The sequence below is a fragment of the Nannobrachium achirus genome (genome assembly GCF_963921795.1).
Source record: "Nannobrachium achirus genome assembly, chromosome: 24".
Classification (NCBI taxonomy): Eukaryota; Metazoa; Chordata; class Actinopteri; order Myctophiformes; family Myctophidae; genus Nannobrachium; species Nannobrachium achirus.
In genome coordinates this window covers 26,286,117-26,303,793 of record NC_137831.1, presented here as the reverse complement: position 1 = coordinate 26,303,793, position 17,677 = coordinate 26,286,117, and the positions used below count along the sequence as shown (strand labels likewise).

Sequence of the window (17,677 nt, the reverse complement as noted above, 5' to 3'; positions counted from 1 at the left end):
GTGTCAATTTGGGGGTCTTAGACATGAAAAAGTTTGAGAAGAACCACTGTAGTGATGAGTGTGTGTGTGTGTGTGTGTGTGTGTGTGCGTGTGCGTGTGTGTGCGTGTGCGTGTGTGGGTGTGCGTGCGCGTGCAGTTCTCGTCCTACATCCGCGCGGCGGTGCGTAAGGAGAAAGGCCTGCCCATCCTGGTGGAGCTGCTAAGGATGGACAACGACAGGGTGGTGTGTTCTGTGGCCACCGCCCTGAGGAACATGGCCCTGGACACCAGGAACAAAGAGCTCATAGGTACATACTAGCTTACTCATCTGCGAAGAGAAAAGCCTGGTCAAGATATGAAGCAGAGAGAGTTCTAGGAGGTGGGCCTGAATTTTCCCGGAAGTTGTCATTTTTTCACAGTGCCGTGTCCCTGCAAACCTATTCCCCGCCCATGCAGCCTGACTGCATGGGCGAAAAAACTGTTACTGAGACGGGTGGTGTGTACTTCACCATACAAGAGTGTTGCACAAAAGTAGCGAAAATAGCAGGTCTACATTGGATCGGATATTTTCTCTATTTAAAAATGTTTTTAAAACTCTAATAAAAAAGGAACGCTTTTGGATGTTTGCACCCGACAGCAATGATGTGTGTACTGAAGGAATATCCTTGTTCGGACCAATCTTTTATTGAAAAAAAAAAGAACATACAGTTTTTAACCCTACCCCAACCCCCTAGCCTAAACCTACAGTAACTCCTAAATGCCCATGCTTAATCCTCACCCAGGCCTGAATCATTTACCAATTGCAATCTTAATCTAAGAATATCTTTCTTATAATGAGTAACTCTTGTCAAGTCTTTGTCTGGTCCCATCCCATGTGGGTAGTTATACAAGGAACGCCCACTTGCACTCACGCTCTGCACACTATCACACACACACGCACACATACACACACGCACGCACGCGCACACAGACACACACACACACACACACACACACACACACACACACACACACACACACACACACACACACACGCACACGCGCACACAGTACCCACACAGAGTCTGAGTGTCCCCCCTGTGGTGTCTGTGTCCTCTCAGGGAAGTACGCCATGCGGGACCTGGTGAACCGGCTGCCGGGCTCCAACCCCTCGCTGCTGTCTGACGACACGGTGGCGTCGGTGTGCTGCACGCTGCACGAGGTCACCAGCCGCAACATGGAGAACGCCAAGGCCCTGGCCGACAGCGGAGGCATCGAGAAGCTGGTGGACATCAGCAAGGGCCGGGGCAAGGGGTGAGCTACGCACAGTGGTGTAAAGCAGTGGTTCTCAACCTTTTCAGGCCGCGACCACCAAAATAATGATACCCACCCTGACGAGCACTAAGAGTTGAGGCATTACTCTTTGTACAACACGGCGCGAGGCGTTGTGAGCATGTAGATCGGCTATTTTCACAATTTCTGCCTCTAATATTTGACAATGTTTGATTTGTCATTTTAGAGCTATTAAAAAGTACTTAAACTGTCACTTTAGAAATGTGCAGATACCCTCTATTCACTTAAAGTTATGTTGGTTTGTTTACTGTTACTGTTACAGTGTTGTTAAGTTAATCATCTGGGGAACCGCCCAAAATAATTTGGGGACCCCCCTGGGGGTCCCGTCCCACAGGTTGAGAACCAGTGGTGTAAAGTAACTAAGTACATTTAATTAAGTACAATTTTGAGCCACTTTTACTTTACTGGATGTATTTCCAATTGTTTGTACTTTTACTTTTACTCCGCTACATCTCAGAGGCAAATATTGGACTAGCATAGACTCCCATTGTAAGAATGGAATGCGTAAATGCTCTGTCTATCTCAACGAGGACTTTCCAATGTTTGGAACTGCAGCCCATAGCACTGCTGTGGCCTGATGCATTTCAAACTGGGGGTCCTTGAAAGTAAAAACGTTGAGAATTAAGGGATTATAAGCAGTTGAAGCATGCCAGATCAATGGTGATATCGTGTGCATGTTTCTATCTGAGGTGTTCTATGAAGATGGTGATAAAGTGTGTGTTTCTATCCCAGGTATTCTATGAAGGTGGTGAAGGCTGCAGCGCAGGTGTTGAACACTATGTGGCAATACAGAGAGCTGAGGAGCCTCTACAAACAGGTGTGCACCAAACACTGCTACAATTTAGACATTTAGCCGACACTTTTAGCAATCGGTCTAAAATATACTTTTTTTTTTTTTTTTTTTATAATTTTTATCCCACAATTTTGTAACCCATTTTTTCACCCAGTGCTAATTGCCTATGTAATCCTGGGCTCTGCTCTCCCTCTGCCGCGCCTGGGGAGACAACGGACTGACCTCATGCTTCCTTCTATGCATGAGGAGTCCAAGTTGCTTCTTTTCACCTGACAGGGGGGATTTCCCTGGTTTGGACGTAGCGCGTGGAAGGAACACGTTATTCCAACCAGTTCCTTTCCCCTCCATCAGGCGCCCCGGCTGGCCAGGGGGAGGCATTATTGAGACCAGGATTACATGCATGTTTTTGTGAGGGTATCAACCCTAGGAGACACGGGGAGAACATGCAAACTCCACACAGAAAGGCCCTATCGCCAACCCCACCTAGGGTGTGGGCGCTGATGACGCGGAGGAGGAACACGCCGCCAGCGCCCACAGCGTCCCCCGGCGGGAATCGAACCCAGGACCTTCTAGCTGTGAGGCGAAGCGCTAACCACTGCGCCACCGTGCCCCCTTAAAAAAGGGGGCACGGTATACTTTTAAAACAATATGTACCACAATATGTACCTGAACCAAATTTGGCACACTCACTGTTAAAGGGTCTGGTATTAGTCACAGGTTCACAACCAAAAACCTAAATTGCACACATATGGGGCAGTACAGCAGTGTTATACAGTAGCAGTGTATAATACTTGGTGACCACTGACCATTGGTCCAGTGCAATATGGGACTAGATCTGAAGGCCACGTAATGTCTAGTACATCTGTAAAATTACTGTCCAGTACTTTGTAAAACTATAAAAGCAGTTCCTGTACAGTAGAAAATGTACACTAATAACTCATAAATAGCACCGCTCAATTTAAATCGCAAATTGAAGCGAAATAGACGTTCAATTCGATGTATCGAAATTCCAACCCGAATCGCGATTCACAAGGCTTTCCAACGCATATATGCTTCCAACGGGAGAGCGAGAGACAGAGAGACAAATCAAGACAATAGCCTAAATTAATAGTCATATAGCTCTCGGTGCTGAAAAAAATTAGGTTTTAATAGAATATCCTATATCGAAAATCGATTCGAATCGTGACCTTAGAATCGAAAGTGGAATTGAATTGTGGATTAGGTTTCAGCCCTAACTGGGTGTGATCTTTTTATTTTCTCTGCCAGGCCGGATGGCCGAAGGCCAAAGATTTTGAAGTTAAAAATGTCAAAAAGTATAAAAATGTGTAAAGAGAAAAAGTGCAAGCAATATTAACTGCGTAAACCTGAACAAGTTGAAGTTTGAGCGAAACTTCTAGCACAAAGAATGTGGAAATAGTAGGATGCCCAAAAACTGGCAGAATAAATATAAATTGGGGACAACTATAGTGGAGAGAGCCCGCAATTACTGTCCTAAAACGTTGATGCTCGTAGTATGGTACAGTATAGTAATACAAACCTGTGTGTGTGTGTGTGTGAGTGCCTGTCTGTCTCAATTTTGTGTGAAAGGAGGCTGCCAACTCAAGCCCACGTTAGGTTAAAGGCCTTAATGAAGGCCAGTTGAGTTGGAGTTGATAATATTAACATACTTCCTTCGGGAGGCAGATTCAATAACAAGCTGCCAGAGTTAGAACGAGGCGTCCACTTCTATTTATTATCTGATCCTGGAAACTCCACACTGCTGCTATTTCAGTCATCAATAATTTGATTTGGATGTTCCCTTGCAATGCTCTTTTAATGTAATATCCACCCAAACAGTGGCGTCAGTTAAGGCGCGCGTGCAAGACACCAGTCAGTTTGCCATACCTTAGCAACAGGCACAATGAATTTATTTTACGAAGTATATATATATATTGTTTTCCCTGTAGCCAAGGTATGGCAGCTGCCATACCTTGCCATACCCAATTGACGCCTCTGCACCCAAAGACTTACAGTCCCTGGTTTAACTTATCTTGGGGTTTATTCTCCCTTTATTAAGAAATCTCCATATTTCAACGTTTTTTATAGTGTCCTACTGCTGCGTCAACACACTTTGTGAGCTTGTAGATCTGCTATTTTTGCTATGTACATTATGAACATTTCTGAAGGTGGTTGACTTGAGCGTTGAATGTGTTGTTTTGCTCCGCACCAATTACACATTAAAACTCGGAAACACGGAAAAAGTAAAGAAATTATTTAATGTTCAGAATGGTACATGTTATTGGAAATGTGTAATTGGGCTGCAACTATCGATTATGCCATTGCCATTCATCGATTACGTTTTCAGTTAATCAAGTAGATCTTTTTTTTTATATATCAATGAATGGGTGCATACAATAATAATAATAATAATAATAATTCCAATAATTTTTATTTAATGTCATTAATCTGCTAAATCAAAATTCTCTCTAACCACTTAAGTCCTATTTCTCACTTTGTTGTACGCCAGTGTTGCACAACAACAGTGGAAAAAAGCTCACAACGCTTGTAGATCTGCTATTTTCGCTATTCCGATTTTCATTCCGGTTTCATTTGTATACAGTCAGAGTTCCTTGAAATGTGAAAGTTTGAGAACCAGTGAAAACTAGATGTAACCTGTGTCCTGTAGGATGGCTGGAACTACACCCATTTCATCACTCCTGTATCAACGCTGGAGCGGGACCGCTACCGCTCACAACCAACCCTACCCACCAGCCCCCTGCAGATGTCCCCCGTCATCCAGTCAGGTGAGAGTGATCCTCCAACACATTGACCAGGGATGATTCTTGCAGGGAATCTTGATGGTAGGGGTGGGCGATATGGAAAAATACAATATCACGATATTTTCCCAAGCTGTATCACGATACACGATTTTTATCACGATTCTTTTTCACGTTGGTTTTGTTGGTTATTTTTCAAGTTACTTGACAAAAACTAGACTCTCTGGGTTCCTTTTGGGAGATCTAAATTGAAATTTACAAGTATGTAACTCTGACAGTATACAAATGAATCCTAATGGATTTGGTTTCATTTGTATACTGTCAGAGTTAAGTGGAGACCTTGACATGTTAAAGTTTGAGAACTACTGATTTGGACCAAAATGCAGGTTTAAATTGAATTCTGCAATGAATCTCTGTATTAACGATCAAACAGGATGTTTTACAAGGCTCCCTCAATTGTATCACGATATATATACGATACCTCTGAAAAGGCATATCGTGGAGACATTGTATCGTCTCCACGATAATTATCACCATATCGCCCACCCCTACTTGATGGTGATGAATTGTCGTTGTTGTCCCATAGGTGGCAGTGCCACATCCTCTCCGGCCATGCTGGGCATCAGGAGACACAGTTCCAACTACCAGAGGGCACAGTCATCTATGCAACTCCATGCCTACTACGCAGACAACAGTTTACACAAGCCCCAGTACACTGGTGAGAGCTGACATTCATTTTTGTCAGACAATTTTGATTCGGTTTTAGTCAGTCTTCTTTTGAATACATTTTTGTTTAGTTTTAGTCATATTTTTTTTTATCTGAATGTTTTAGTTTATTTTACTAAATATCATAAGATTTTTGTCAACTAAATATAGTTGATTTAGTTGACTAAAATGTCTCTTGATGGCCTGTGATGGCGTTGCAATCCCTGAATTATACTTACCGTAGCTAAGTGCCGGAAATAGCAGATCTACGAGCTCACAACCTGCAACGCGTTATCACGCCGTTGTGAGCTTGTAGATAAGCTATTTTCGGAGCGCGACACCAGTGCACAACCAATCATAAAAAGACATGTCTTAGTTCCAACATTTGCGTCTAGTTATTATTTGTTGACGAAATTGTCAATATAGTCATAGTTTGTGTCACCATAGCTTAGTTTTTATTTAGTCTTTGTTAGGTTTTGGTCAGTGAAAAAAGGTAGTCGACACATTCGTTTTAGCCCACGAAATTAACACTGATGAGAAGAGCTGCAACTATCAAACATATCCTTCCCATAAACATTTTCTTTCCATACATACATTCCCTCAGGGATGTGTGTAGGCGGCCCGCGCAAAAAACAACAAGCGGTTCGGGATAGACCCACATGACAATTCATTTCTGACAAAGTTTGAAAAGTGAGCAGATTTTGCTAGAGGTGTGTTTGTTTGATGGAATTACCGACATCTGTAAAAGTGAATACGTACACATATTCATGAATTCATGCATATGTGGCGTATCCCAGTCGGCTTTAGCACTCGCCTTTGGATTCGATCCCGGGCGCCGCCAACTCAGTGTATGAGCAGCATGGCTTGGGTAACTGAGATGTGCGGCAAGTACTGCTGAGCTCCACCTCAGCAATCCCTTTCCCAGGGCTCTAGAGCACTGACAAGGGGATAGAGACTCCTGCGTTCTCTGCCGATAAGCCTCTCCGACGTGCTTACTTTAATGCATTCATTCATGCAGTATTAGACAGTTGGCCTTGCGCCTGGGAACGCAGGTGCTCATGGCATCGCACTTCCCTCTCAAGTATTATTGTCATTTTTGCTACGGTAAACATGAATTTATTGTACGTTTTCTTCCGAGTCAGAATTGATCCAGTTGGAGGAGCAGACTGTGCTGTATTGATGTGTTGTGCTTTTTTCACTTCAGGCTCCGAGAAGAAAAGTCCGTATTTCATTGGGACGTATTCATCTCAGTCTGGAGAGGATCTGAGAAGAGCTCAGGTTAGAAACGCGGCTCTAAACTCTCTCTCCTCTTCGACAAATGACTCCCCCAACCCCCCAACCCCCCAGGCAGGACTGCAGACTCACTGCCAATTTCCTGCTGCAGTCGGGAGACTCACGTCTGAAGACTCACATCTTAGGACTCCACTTCATCCCCTATCACACCTCATTCCTATGGAGAATGTCCCATTTCACAATTTTTCAAAAATAGCAAACTGTTGTGGATCGACTATTTAAGTACAACATTTGCCTGAGATGTAGTGTAGTAGAAGTATAAACTATTTGAAAATGGAAATCCTCAAGTATAGTGCAGTAAAAGCAGCTCAGAATTATACTAAAAGCTGCACTATGCAACCTTCCTGTTCGGATTTGAAACCTGGTATCCTGTGCAAGTGCTGACATTTTTTGTTATACCTGTTTGCTCAGGGGAGAAATCAAAATGTGCTGTGTCAAACCACAAACAGGAGCGTGTTAAAGGTCATACTAAACCAGACGCAGGATCTAAATGTCTCATTAGAGTGCGGGGAGACAAAATATAATCACCCCAATTTCATGATCTACTGTATATTGTGTTAACAATATAACTTATACACCTGGTCGTGGAGTTTCATTTCATTTTCATTCAATCAAATGCAAATGCAATTTCCGGAGTGGGGAAGGGTTTACCAGGCTAGTGTTTGTTAACATACTCTACCATACAGATTAGACAAAATAACATTATTCATTATTCACACAAAAGCGTACATAAAACAGGTTTAACCCATTCAGGCCTAGAATTATTGAATGCTTTAACCAGTGAAAAATAGCAGATATACAAGCTCACAGCGCGGCACCGAGTGCCGCGCTGCGAGCTTGTAGATCTGCTATTTTTGAAAAAAGTTGTGAAAATGTGTGCAAATCTTTGAATATATATGTATTTTCAAAGCAAACGTTTGTAACTCATATTTTGCTTCTGGGTGGTCCCTGGAACTAAATATTTTGAGATGGGGGTCCGTGGCCAAATACATATCATTTTGGGGGTCCTTCACATGAAAAGGATTGAGAACCACTGACATAGTAGTCTCTCAAGAACAGACTAACTGAGCTCCAGTTGCCACAGCGCGGCACTCGGTGCCGCGCTGTGAGCTTGTATATCTGCTATTTTTCAATAGTTAATGCATAAAATAATGATACACAATACAGTGTACCCGTTCTAAATGGGTACAGTAGGCTACTTGAGTAGTTACTTTACACCGTCGCTGTCATATCCACCCTTATTGTTGTCCCTCCCCAGAACCCGGAGCCGTTCTACGACGAGCCGGACAGGAAGAACTACAACAACTACAGGATGTACCTGTCGTCGTCTCCGCAGGACTACAGGGGGGAGGAGCCTTACGACGACGACCCCGCCCAGCTGGCCACGCCCTCCCCGGAGGGCTACAGCACCCAGTCGCTCAGACTCAAAGCCAACACGAACTATGTGGACTTCTACTCCACCACACGCAGGCCTTCCCAGAGGGCCAGCAAGTACACCGGCTCCCCTGACTCCTGGGTGTAGTATAGCCTCGCGTTGGCAGACTCTATCACACTGCGTGTGCGGCAGGGGGTGGATGAGTGTCTGGCAACGCGAGATAGGTGTAATGTGTGTGTGTAATGTGTGTGTGTGTGTGTGTGTGTGTGTGTGTGTGTGTGTGTGTGTGTGTGTGTGTGTGTGTGTGTGTGTGTGTGTGCGTGTGTGTGTGTGCGCTTATGTATTACTATACTTGTGAGGGTCAAAAACTTCCCCAAGTAAATCGTTTTACCACTTTATCTGTGGTGCTCAAACTTTTTAATGTCGAGGACCCCTAGAATTTTATGGATTTGACCACAGACCCCCATCTTAAAATATGTTGTTCCAGGGACCCCTTACCAGAAGCAAAGATTTGAGTTCAAAATCTTTTTTGCTTTAAAAGAATATATATTCAAAAGATTTGCAAAAATATTGCAAAAAAATAGCAGATCTACAGATTGTATATCTGCTGTTTTTGAATATCCAAAGCATAAAAAATAATGGTTAAAGTGATTATGTGACACAGACGCGTTCCTGGTCGCGGGGTTAAATGTACTGTATATAGCTGATCTACAAGCTCACAGCGCATTGCAGCACGACGCGTTGCGAACTTTTTTCACCTTTAGTCATTAAAAATGTCAATTAAGAATTCCCCAAAGCGTTCTCCCAAAATGCTGATGTCCTCACAAGTATAGTAATACAACCGTGTGTGTGTCTGTGGGTGCGTGCGTGCTTCTGTGTGCGACTTTGAGAAAGCATGTGAATGCCATATACACGTTTAACATATACTGTATGTCTGTGTAGTCTTGCGTAGCCGGACGGTTGGAGATCTCTACCTACCGCTACGACCACTACTACTGGAAATGCCAGACCTGTCATATAGGCCTATGCAGAGCTGTGTTTCATTCTGAGAATACTGTATTAGTCAAAACAATGTAAAGGTACAGTACATGTAACGGTACGGTAAAACAAAAAAGGATAACACAAAAATAGTCCTGGGGACATATACAGTACTGTTAATAATGTTTATTGTCCCCGAAGTCTGTTAAAAAACCAACAACAAAAAACAGCACATAACCATATAGCACAAAACAACATTATCACCAAGACACTACTGTACACAGAAAACCATCCTATCAACAGGGCAGTTTGTTTAATGCCGCAATGGCTGAGGGGACAAAACTCCTGCTAAAACAAGCCTTTTCCCACATCAAGGTTCCGTATCTTTGCATAGATAGCATGAGGTCGGAGTAGCGATACAGGGGATGCTCAGTGTCCCATATATACAAATATGAACGCATTGAAACATGTCATCAACAAATACAAATAGCTATATTTACAGTGGAGAAAAATGTGATCTGACCTGCCATCTTGAATTGATATTCCCTGACTCCCCTTGTAGCGCTCTGCCTTTCTTTGATAGGTGGAGAGCTCTGATCGCCTGGCTGACGGAGAGACTATGGTCTCTGTGGATGTTCATGAGAGCGGCGTGCTTGAGTGTCTGAGTGTATGAGAATGTTCCTTTGTGTTTGTGCACGCGGAGTGCACGTGAGTATGTTGTGTGTGCGTGTGTGTGTGTATCGAAGAGTTGAGGATGCATGTGGACACGTGTGTGCATCTGTGTTAAAACTGTACCGAAAGATCTGAGCTGGGGTTTCGTGAAAACATGTCACTCTATCTGCTGAGCCACTGCCACCCCTCAGTCCAGATCAGTCCACACTAGGGCATTCACCAAATATTCGAATATCAAAGTCACTATTCGACGTTCTTCACCGAAGTCGAATATTCGCATATTTTAATTTTTGTATTGTTTTCTCTTTAAAAAATATATAGTTTATAAAGCTTGGCTAGATAGGAAGTCATAAGAATGAGTTGTCAATGCCCCTGGTGGATGAATTTGTTAATGCCAGGGGTTCTCAAACCTTTTTAGGCTGTGACCCCCAAAAGAAACATATTTGAACTGGGGACCCCCACCCTGTCAAGCACTTGGAATTGTAGGTATTACATTTAATGTGACTCGGTTCCACAGATACATATTGTGAAAATAGCCGATCTACATGCTCACAACGCCTCGCGTTACAGTAAGCCAGTCCTGTCGAATATTCGACTATTCGAATACTTTGAGGTTGAATAATTCGAATACCAAAAATCACTATTCGTGAATGCCCTAGTCCACACCAATAATTAATCTGCAGTAACTTGCAACATTATCCCAAAAAGTCGTGACTAGTTGCGTTGCAACTCATTGGTGTGGACTGGGCTTTTTAGGGACGGCAGTCTTGGGCTATAAGTATAGGCACGCTAGGGTTCATGTGGTTTAGACAAGCTCTCATGCGGAAACCTCAGCCCAGCCTTCGTCGTTTACCGGAGTGTTTGTGACGTCAACCGAAGTTCTTTCTCTGCAGTGAACAGTGAAGTATGTGTTGGCTTTGTAACATAAATAGTGTCTGCCAGCCTCGTCTCCAATGCAAGAGAAATTAAAAAATGAAATAAAAAGTAAGAGAAAATTATTTATTGAAGCCGTCCGTCATGGGCCAAAGATTATGAGTATAATAACAATTTAGTGTTTGTTTTAGCTGCTTTTGAGTGCCAGATGGGTGGAGTTGATGCAACAAAAATGTCTCCTGTTTCAGTATGTTAGCTTTCCAGGAAGAGTAAGCTTGTAGTTTACATTAGCTTTGAATCCCCGTCGATGATGTACAGTAGGCAGATTTTGGTAGCCTACTGTCCACAGCCAACATCTGAGACACAGATCAAGTACACAGAAATGGTGCTATCTTATAATGAGCATTAGTGAGGAAGACCAGTTATATGAAGATAATGTTTGGAAAAAATATGGATGTGCTCCTTTAACTAAACATTTAACCTAACGTGCAGTTGTTGCAGTTGCTCCACCCAACTGGTAACCAAAGCAGAGTAAAAGAAATGCCACTCATGTACAAATTGTCACTGTCGGGTGTGAACCTTGTATGTCCAAAACCAATCCTTTCTCGTTATTATAAAAAAAAAAAACATATCTTGAAATCGTGAAGATAGCGGATCCACAAGCTCACGCCGTGTCATGTGAGTTTGTAGATGTGCTATTTGCACTACTATTGCGTGACACTCTTGTATGATGAAGTAGGGCATTAATTTAATGAAAAACCATTAAGATGTGAATCGTGGAGATACAAGGTTATTGTCCGACAGTGACAAAATATGATTTGACCTAAGTATGAACAAGATATCTCGCTGAAGAGCACCTTTGCTCTTGGCCCGGTAAAGACTCAGAGAAACAGCTTGCCTGTACTTTGGCCAAATATAAGTATGTGAAATAATGTGAACAAAATAATGTGAAAAGGTATTTGTACAGATACAATGGTTAAATCGTTGTTACATTGTTGTACTCAATATGTAGAAATGTATATGTGATCGTGTGAAGGGACATTTTTCTATAATTTAATTCAAGGTTTTCTTATTTTACGTTAATTCACTTGTGACCTGACCAAAATATCTGGTTCGTCTGTTCTGTCCCCAAGCTGATAATGATAACGTGCTATGTTAAAGAGGGAAATACTGTATATGTATAGGAATTAAAGATCATATCATGACAAGATATCTCAGTGTGTGTGTGTGTGTGTGTTATGAATATTTTAAGCTAGCTTGTCCTGTCTGCAGTGGTGGACATTAACTAACTACATGCTGTACTTACAGTAAGTCATTTTCAGATATTTGGAGCTTCCACTCCACTACATATCAAAGTCAAATATTGTACTTTTGAGTTTTGACTACACTGTATTTCTGGGAAAGGAATACTGTGACCGTCAGGTCGCAGTTACTATCAAAGTCTGTCCGTCACGTCACACCCAGCCCAGGAGTGTGATTTGAACATGGAACCTCTGAACTAAGAGTCTGATCATTAGACCACCACAGGGTGGGGGGGCCTAAACATTTAAATTATCGACCAGGGGCCATTGCTGAGGTTATTCCGTCCCTGAGTGGTATAATGAACTGACTTTCAGCTGATGATCATCATCATCATCATCATCATTATCATCATATATTAATGACACTTTAAATGCTGTCAGAGTGATGTTTGATCTCTAACCAGATGAGGATTTGAACCCAGTTTTATCGTTAACTAACAGCTGCACTAAAGCACCACGGCCATTAGGGGGCAGACATGCATCTACTTTGTCAGATATGTGTTAGATTTATACCTAGATCATGGAAGCAATGTCATTGGGTATGCAGGTGTCAATCAACTCTGTAGCAGTTACAAGAGGGGGTGGGGCTAAACGAAGCAGGAAGAAAAACAATCTAACAGTGCAACCACGCGTTGAAAACAGAGATGTTTATGAATTAAATAATCTGGTAAATGTTGTCACCAAATGAAGCGGGCCAGGGATAATAAACCAGTGTGGATATATATATCAGCATGTAACCAGCTGACATTAATAACTACCTGATGGACTGTGGCTGGTCAACACACTAGCCTGGAGGAGAAGAGTGTGGGAGACATTTCAACAGGTTTCTGTGAGTGGACGCTATCTGATAATTCAGCCCTAGAATGGCTGTGATGATATCACTTACATTTTACAATGTCACCGTTCACAGGAGGGGCATAGGAGTGATCTATGGCTTTTCACGGTATATGGAATACATTAAATGAATGTAATATCACAGCCACTCAAGGATTACAGTAGGACCTTTAACAGTGTTGTGGTGTTTTGAATAGTGTGCTTCAGGACCTGCTACCAAAGCTGTGCTGTGCTGATCAGGACTTGTCACTACATATCATAGGATCCAGGTACAGTCAGTAAGTCAGTCAGTCAGGCAGTACTGTTTTCCAGCTCTGTCCTCATCTTGTTGGTAAACTGGTTGCAGGCAGCATGCAGTCTGTCTAAAGTTTTCAGTTTAGAGGAACTCTGAGCAGAGCACATACACTACTTTCATTGAGAATTAAAAATCCAAGCATTCAGGACAAAAACAAATATGGTTTGTGAAGCTAATGTTTAAACTGTTCTTTTGGACTGGAGGGGTCCTTCATGTCATGTCAGAATCATTAAGAAATTAAAGCAGAGTGATTCTCTCTTATGCTGCATTCACACTGAGAAAAGCTAAGCTAATGGTTTGCTTGGTAATTCAATGTATTCTCTATGCAAACCAGCTTTAAAAATCCTTTTTTCCAGCTTGGGAATTTTAAAAGCTGGTTTGCATAGAGAATACATTGAACTAGAAATACTGTTCCTTCGAAACAGTGTGGGCTCGGTTCCAACCCAACAAATAGGATACTTTAAGGTACTGTAAGGTACAGTACCTTACAGTATTGTACTGTACCTTACTATACTGTACTGCACCTTACTGTACTGTACTGTACTGTAACTTACTGTACTTTACTGTACTCTACTGTACTGTACTTTACTGTATTCTACTGTAACTTACTGTACGTTACTGTACTCTACTGTACCTTACTGTACTGTACTCTACTGTACCTTACTGTACTGTACTGTACCTTACTGTACTATACTATACTGTACTCTACTGTACCGTACTGTACCTTACTGTACTGTACTCTACTGTACCTTACTATACTGTACTTTACTGTACTCTACTGTACTTTACTGTACTCCACTGTACCTTACTGTACTTTATTCTACTTTACTGTACTTTATTGTACTTTACTGTACTCTACTGTACCTTACTGTACTGTATTGTACTTTACTGTACCTTACTGTACTGTACTCTACTGTACCTTTCTGTACTGTACCTTTCTGTACCTTACTGTACTTTACTGTACTCTACTGAACCTTACTGTACTTTTACTGTACTCTACTGAACCTTACTGTACTGTACATATTATATGTGTTCTAGATCTACATTTTTGATTCTGTGTTTGGGAACCAGCAACTGTCAAATGGACTCCAACTGTAGTGGAGTATATTGAGTGCATATACTGTAGGCTAACAATCCCAGATCACATATGTCCTCCACTATGTCTATAACCAAGGCGTTCTTCTATGTGGCCACTCCAGACTGAGGAGTGGAGCATGGCTTTTATTGTGTTTGTGGATCTGACTTGGAAATGCATTGGTTTTGATATCTCCCTGACAACCAACAACAACCACTAATATGGCTGACTGTCCCTGCGGGCTCTAGGATATATGGCTATGGGATTTACATCCCATCGCCCGGACTTGATTCTTGATCACAGCTGTGTAATCAGTAGAGTGGAGAGGGACATTTATTTATAGTTTTAACTATAACTATAGTTTTATACATCACACAGCTTAGACATTTGGATCAAATCAGAGAGCAGACCTGTGTGAACGCAATGATATAGATAGCATATCTGAAGTGTGAACACTGCAGCCACAGCGCCTTAACATAAACATGGGTCTATTATCCTTCTCTCCACTCTGGGGACCCATTGGAAATGCATTGGGTGCTTAAAGTTAAACATTTTTATTTTTTTATATTTATACTACAAAACATTTCAAAACCAAAAATACAAGCACACTTGTCCTCAGTAAGCTGAACACATAAAAATTTGAATGGTGTTGAAAGGTGTAAGCGTTTAAGAGATGAAGCGCGCCAAAGTTTTGAGGAGATACACATATAGCTATAAATAAATAATGAAGATAACATACGTGTGCTCGCCTTCCAGGCGAGCCCACAATTACCAAGCAAACCATTAGCTTGGCTTTTCTCAGTGTGAATGAGGCATTACATCGGTGATGCTGCCTTATATGTAAATCAGTCAGTTACTTTTATGTTATTGTTACTATTGGTTGGTTGAAATGTCACTGATAGGCCTGTCACAAGGCTGATATAATCGCCATCATAATCGTCTCCGTGTTGCAAAAAATATACAGTAGGCCTAGCTATGTACCGGTATATCTGATCTATAAGCTCACAATGCATCGCAATGCGACACGTTGTGAGCTTGTAGATCTGTTGTATCCGCTACTTTTGGCCTATTTTGGCCGTAGCATATTATTTATTTTGAAAAGCTAAACAGAAACATAATTTATATATTCCTTCCAATGTTCAAAGGACAAATTAAATTAAATTGTTGTGCAATTAGACCTATTTGTATGACAATAAATCATCAAGTGAAATGTCATGATGGTTACACTGATCTACCATCTGGTCCTTGTACTCCTACCAGTAAGGCCCATTCCCACTGGGCCAGATAACAGATACAAAAATCTCTTTCTCCAGATATTTTTCCATTCAAAGTGGATGGTAGATACAAAAAAATAATAATAATATCTGCCACAGATAAAAGAAAATGTGGCAGATCTTTTTTTTTATCTGTATGTGGCAGATATATGTTTTTTATCTGTATCTACCTTCCACTTTGAATGGAAAAATATTTGGAGAAAGATCTGTTATCTGGCCCAGTGGGAATGGGCCTTATGGGTGAGAAGTGAGGTTGTGCTGAAGCAACAGAGACTGACACAATATGTCCATATATGGACATTCCCAGATATGGGCTTAATATTGATGACATCAGAGACCGCCATACTGTATATGCGTGACTGACTGACGCACGCACACACTCACATGATCTTCCTGTTTTTTGGAGCCGTGGGCGGAGCCCATGGTCTCCCTCTGAGTGGCAATGTGTGTCCTGTCTCACCAGTGAGAACTGTCCCGTTGAGTTCGAACAGTACCTTTTATGACCACACATGTTAAGGGAGGGGCGCTGTTTTCAGGCCAGGCACACACACGCACACACACACACAGGGGGGAACACACAGACTCAAAAACATAGATCTGGAAGTGCTCAATTTCACGGCTCCACTTCGAACCAAGGTTTGATTTTTCATACTAGTAAGACGCCTCAGGGCGACATGCGACCTCGCCCCATCTGGATGTATATCGGACCACGGACCAGTTACACATATATGGAGACCCCTGCATGATAGTCAAGAATGTTATGTCAAAACATGCCCCACATGCCCATATATGGGCATTCCCAGATATGTTCTTAATATTGATGACATTGGGACAGGGATCCCCATATATGGGCATAAAACACATGTTAATTAGTAAAGCCAAGCAGGGCCATGGCGAGTTAGGGCCTGGGTTTGATGCCTGGGGATCTCCATATATGGGCATAAGGGGGTACCCTAACAGGGCATCATCTGGGAATGCCCATACTGTATATGACATTTTATTTATTTTATCCTTTATCAATATATATCCATATACATGTATGGCCTTAATATTAACGTTTTCGGGGAAGGTAGGGTGTGAATCAGAGTAAAGCAGTTAGGGCCTGGGATTGATGACATCAGAAATCTCCATATATGGGCATAAAAGGGCTTTTGTTTCTGGGAATGCCCATATATGGACTTTTTATTTTATCCTTTATCAATAATAATATGTATCCATATACATTATGGAGTTCAAATTTGACGTTTTAGGGGAAGGTATGGTGTAAATGTATGCTACTTAGTAAGGGGCCTTGGGTCAGATACTACTAGCCTGACACTTCAGTCCGCACATCACCACCCCCTGCTGGTGGGTGGTGTGTAGTGTGGACTGAAGCTGCACACATTTTAATCTATTTCGAAAGCGCCCAAAGAGCGGGCGCATTGAATGGGCCAATCAGGGTTGTATGCTTGGGGCACATGGTGTGGCTGCTCCGGTCCCAGCCCCCTCCAAACAGAGCTCTTGAGCTCACGTGAGACTCGCTCGTGGACTCTGATTGGTGTCCTCTGCCCACAGAGTCTAGTGGACTCTGATTGGTCCGTGAAAACTGTCATGGCGGAGTCAGACTCGACTCGTATTATTTTAATAAACTATGAAATAGTGCCGTTTCTTCACGTTTTAATACCATTTTGCACTAACGTAAACATGCAGACATATAATATGTTATGAGAAATAACGTATTTTTGCAATGTCACGCCACGTCGCCGTCGCGTGTGTGTGTATTAGAGATGCACCGATCAGGTTTTTTGGGACCGATCACCGATCAGCTGGAATCAATATCTGCCGATACCGATATTACCGATCGATCAAAGCACCGATATTACCACCGATATTACCGATCGATCACAGCGTGAAATCCATAAATTCTTCTATTGTGTCACTGTAGGAGCATTTATATTTAATGATTCCTCTTACACAGCATTGACATTGTACATAAGTCTACAAAATAGGAGATGAGATGTATCATAATTGACAACCTTGGTCCTTTTTTATTTCAGGCTGAGGCAACGTGCAAAGAACTCTCTTAAGACACAACTTGGAACTTCAACTTACTGTACATATAGACAGCAGTAAACTGTGGCTTTCCAGTGGAACAAAACAAAC

General features: G+C 42.1%; 1 protein-coding gene across 1 annotated transcript in view; it reads left to right on the top strand.

Annotated features, from left to right (window-relative positions):
* The window catches only part of LOC308279979 (plakophilin-4-like), a gene marked incomplete at its 3' end in the record, with an annotated part of 51,831 nt that extends 43,451 nt beyond the window's left edge, over nt 1-8,380 (top strand). Inside the window, exons 12-18 of the mRNA XM_080720217.1 lie at nt 137-287; nt 1,080-1,272; nt 2,044-2,128; nt 4,770-4,887; nt 5,447-5,578; nt 6,770-6,843; nt 8,117-8,380. Of these exons, the coding sequence (XP_080576343.1) occupies nt 137-287; nt 1,080-1,272; nt 2,044-2,128; nt 4,770-4,887; nt 5,447-5,578; nt 6,770-6,843; nt 8,117-8,380 (1,017 nt within the window). The remainder of the gene's footprint in view (nt 1-136; nt 288-1,079; nt 1,273-2,043; nt 2,129-4,769; nt 4,888-5,446; nt 5,579-6,769; nt 6,844-8,116) is intronic.
* Between the last annotated feature and the right edge of the window lie 9,297 nt (nt 8,381-17,677).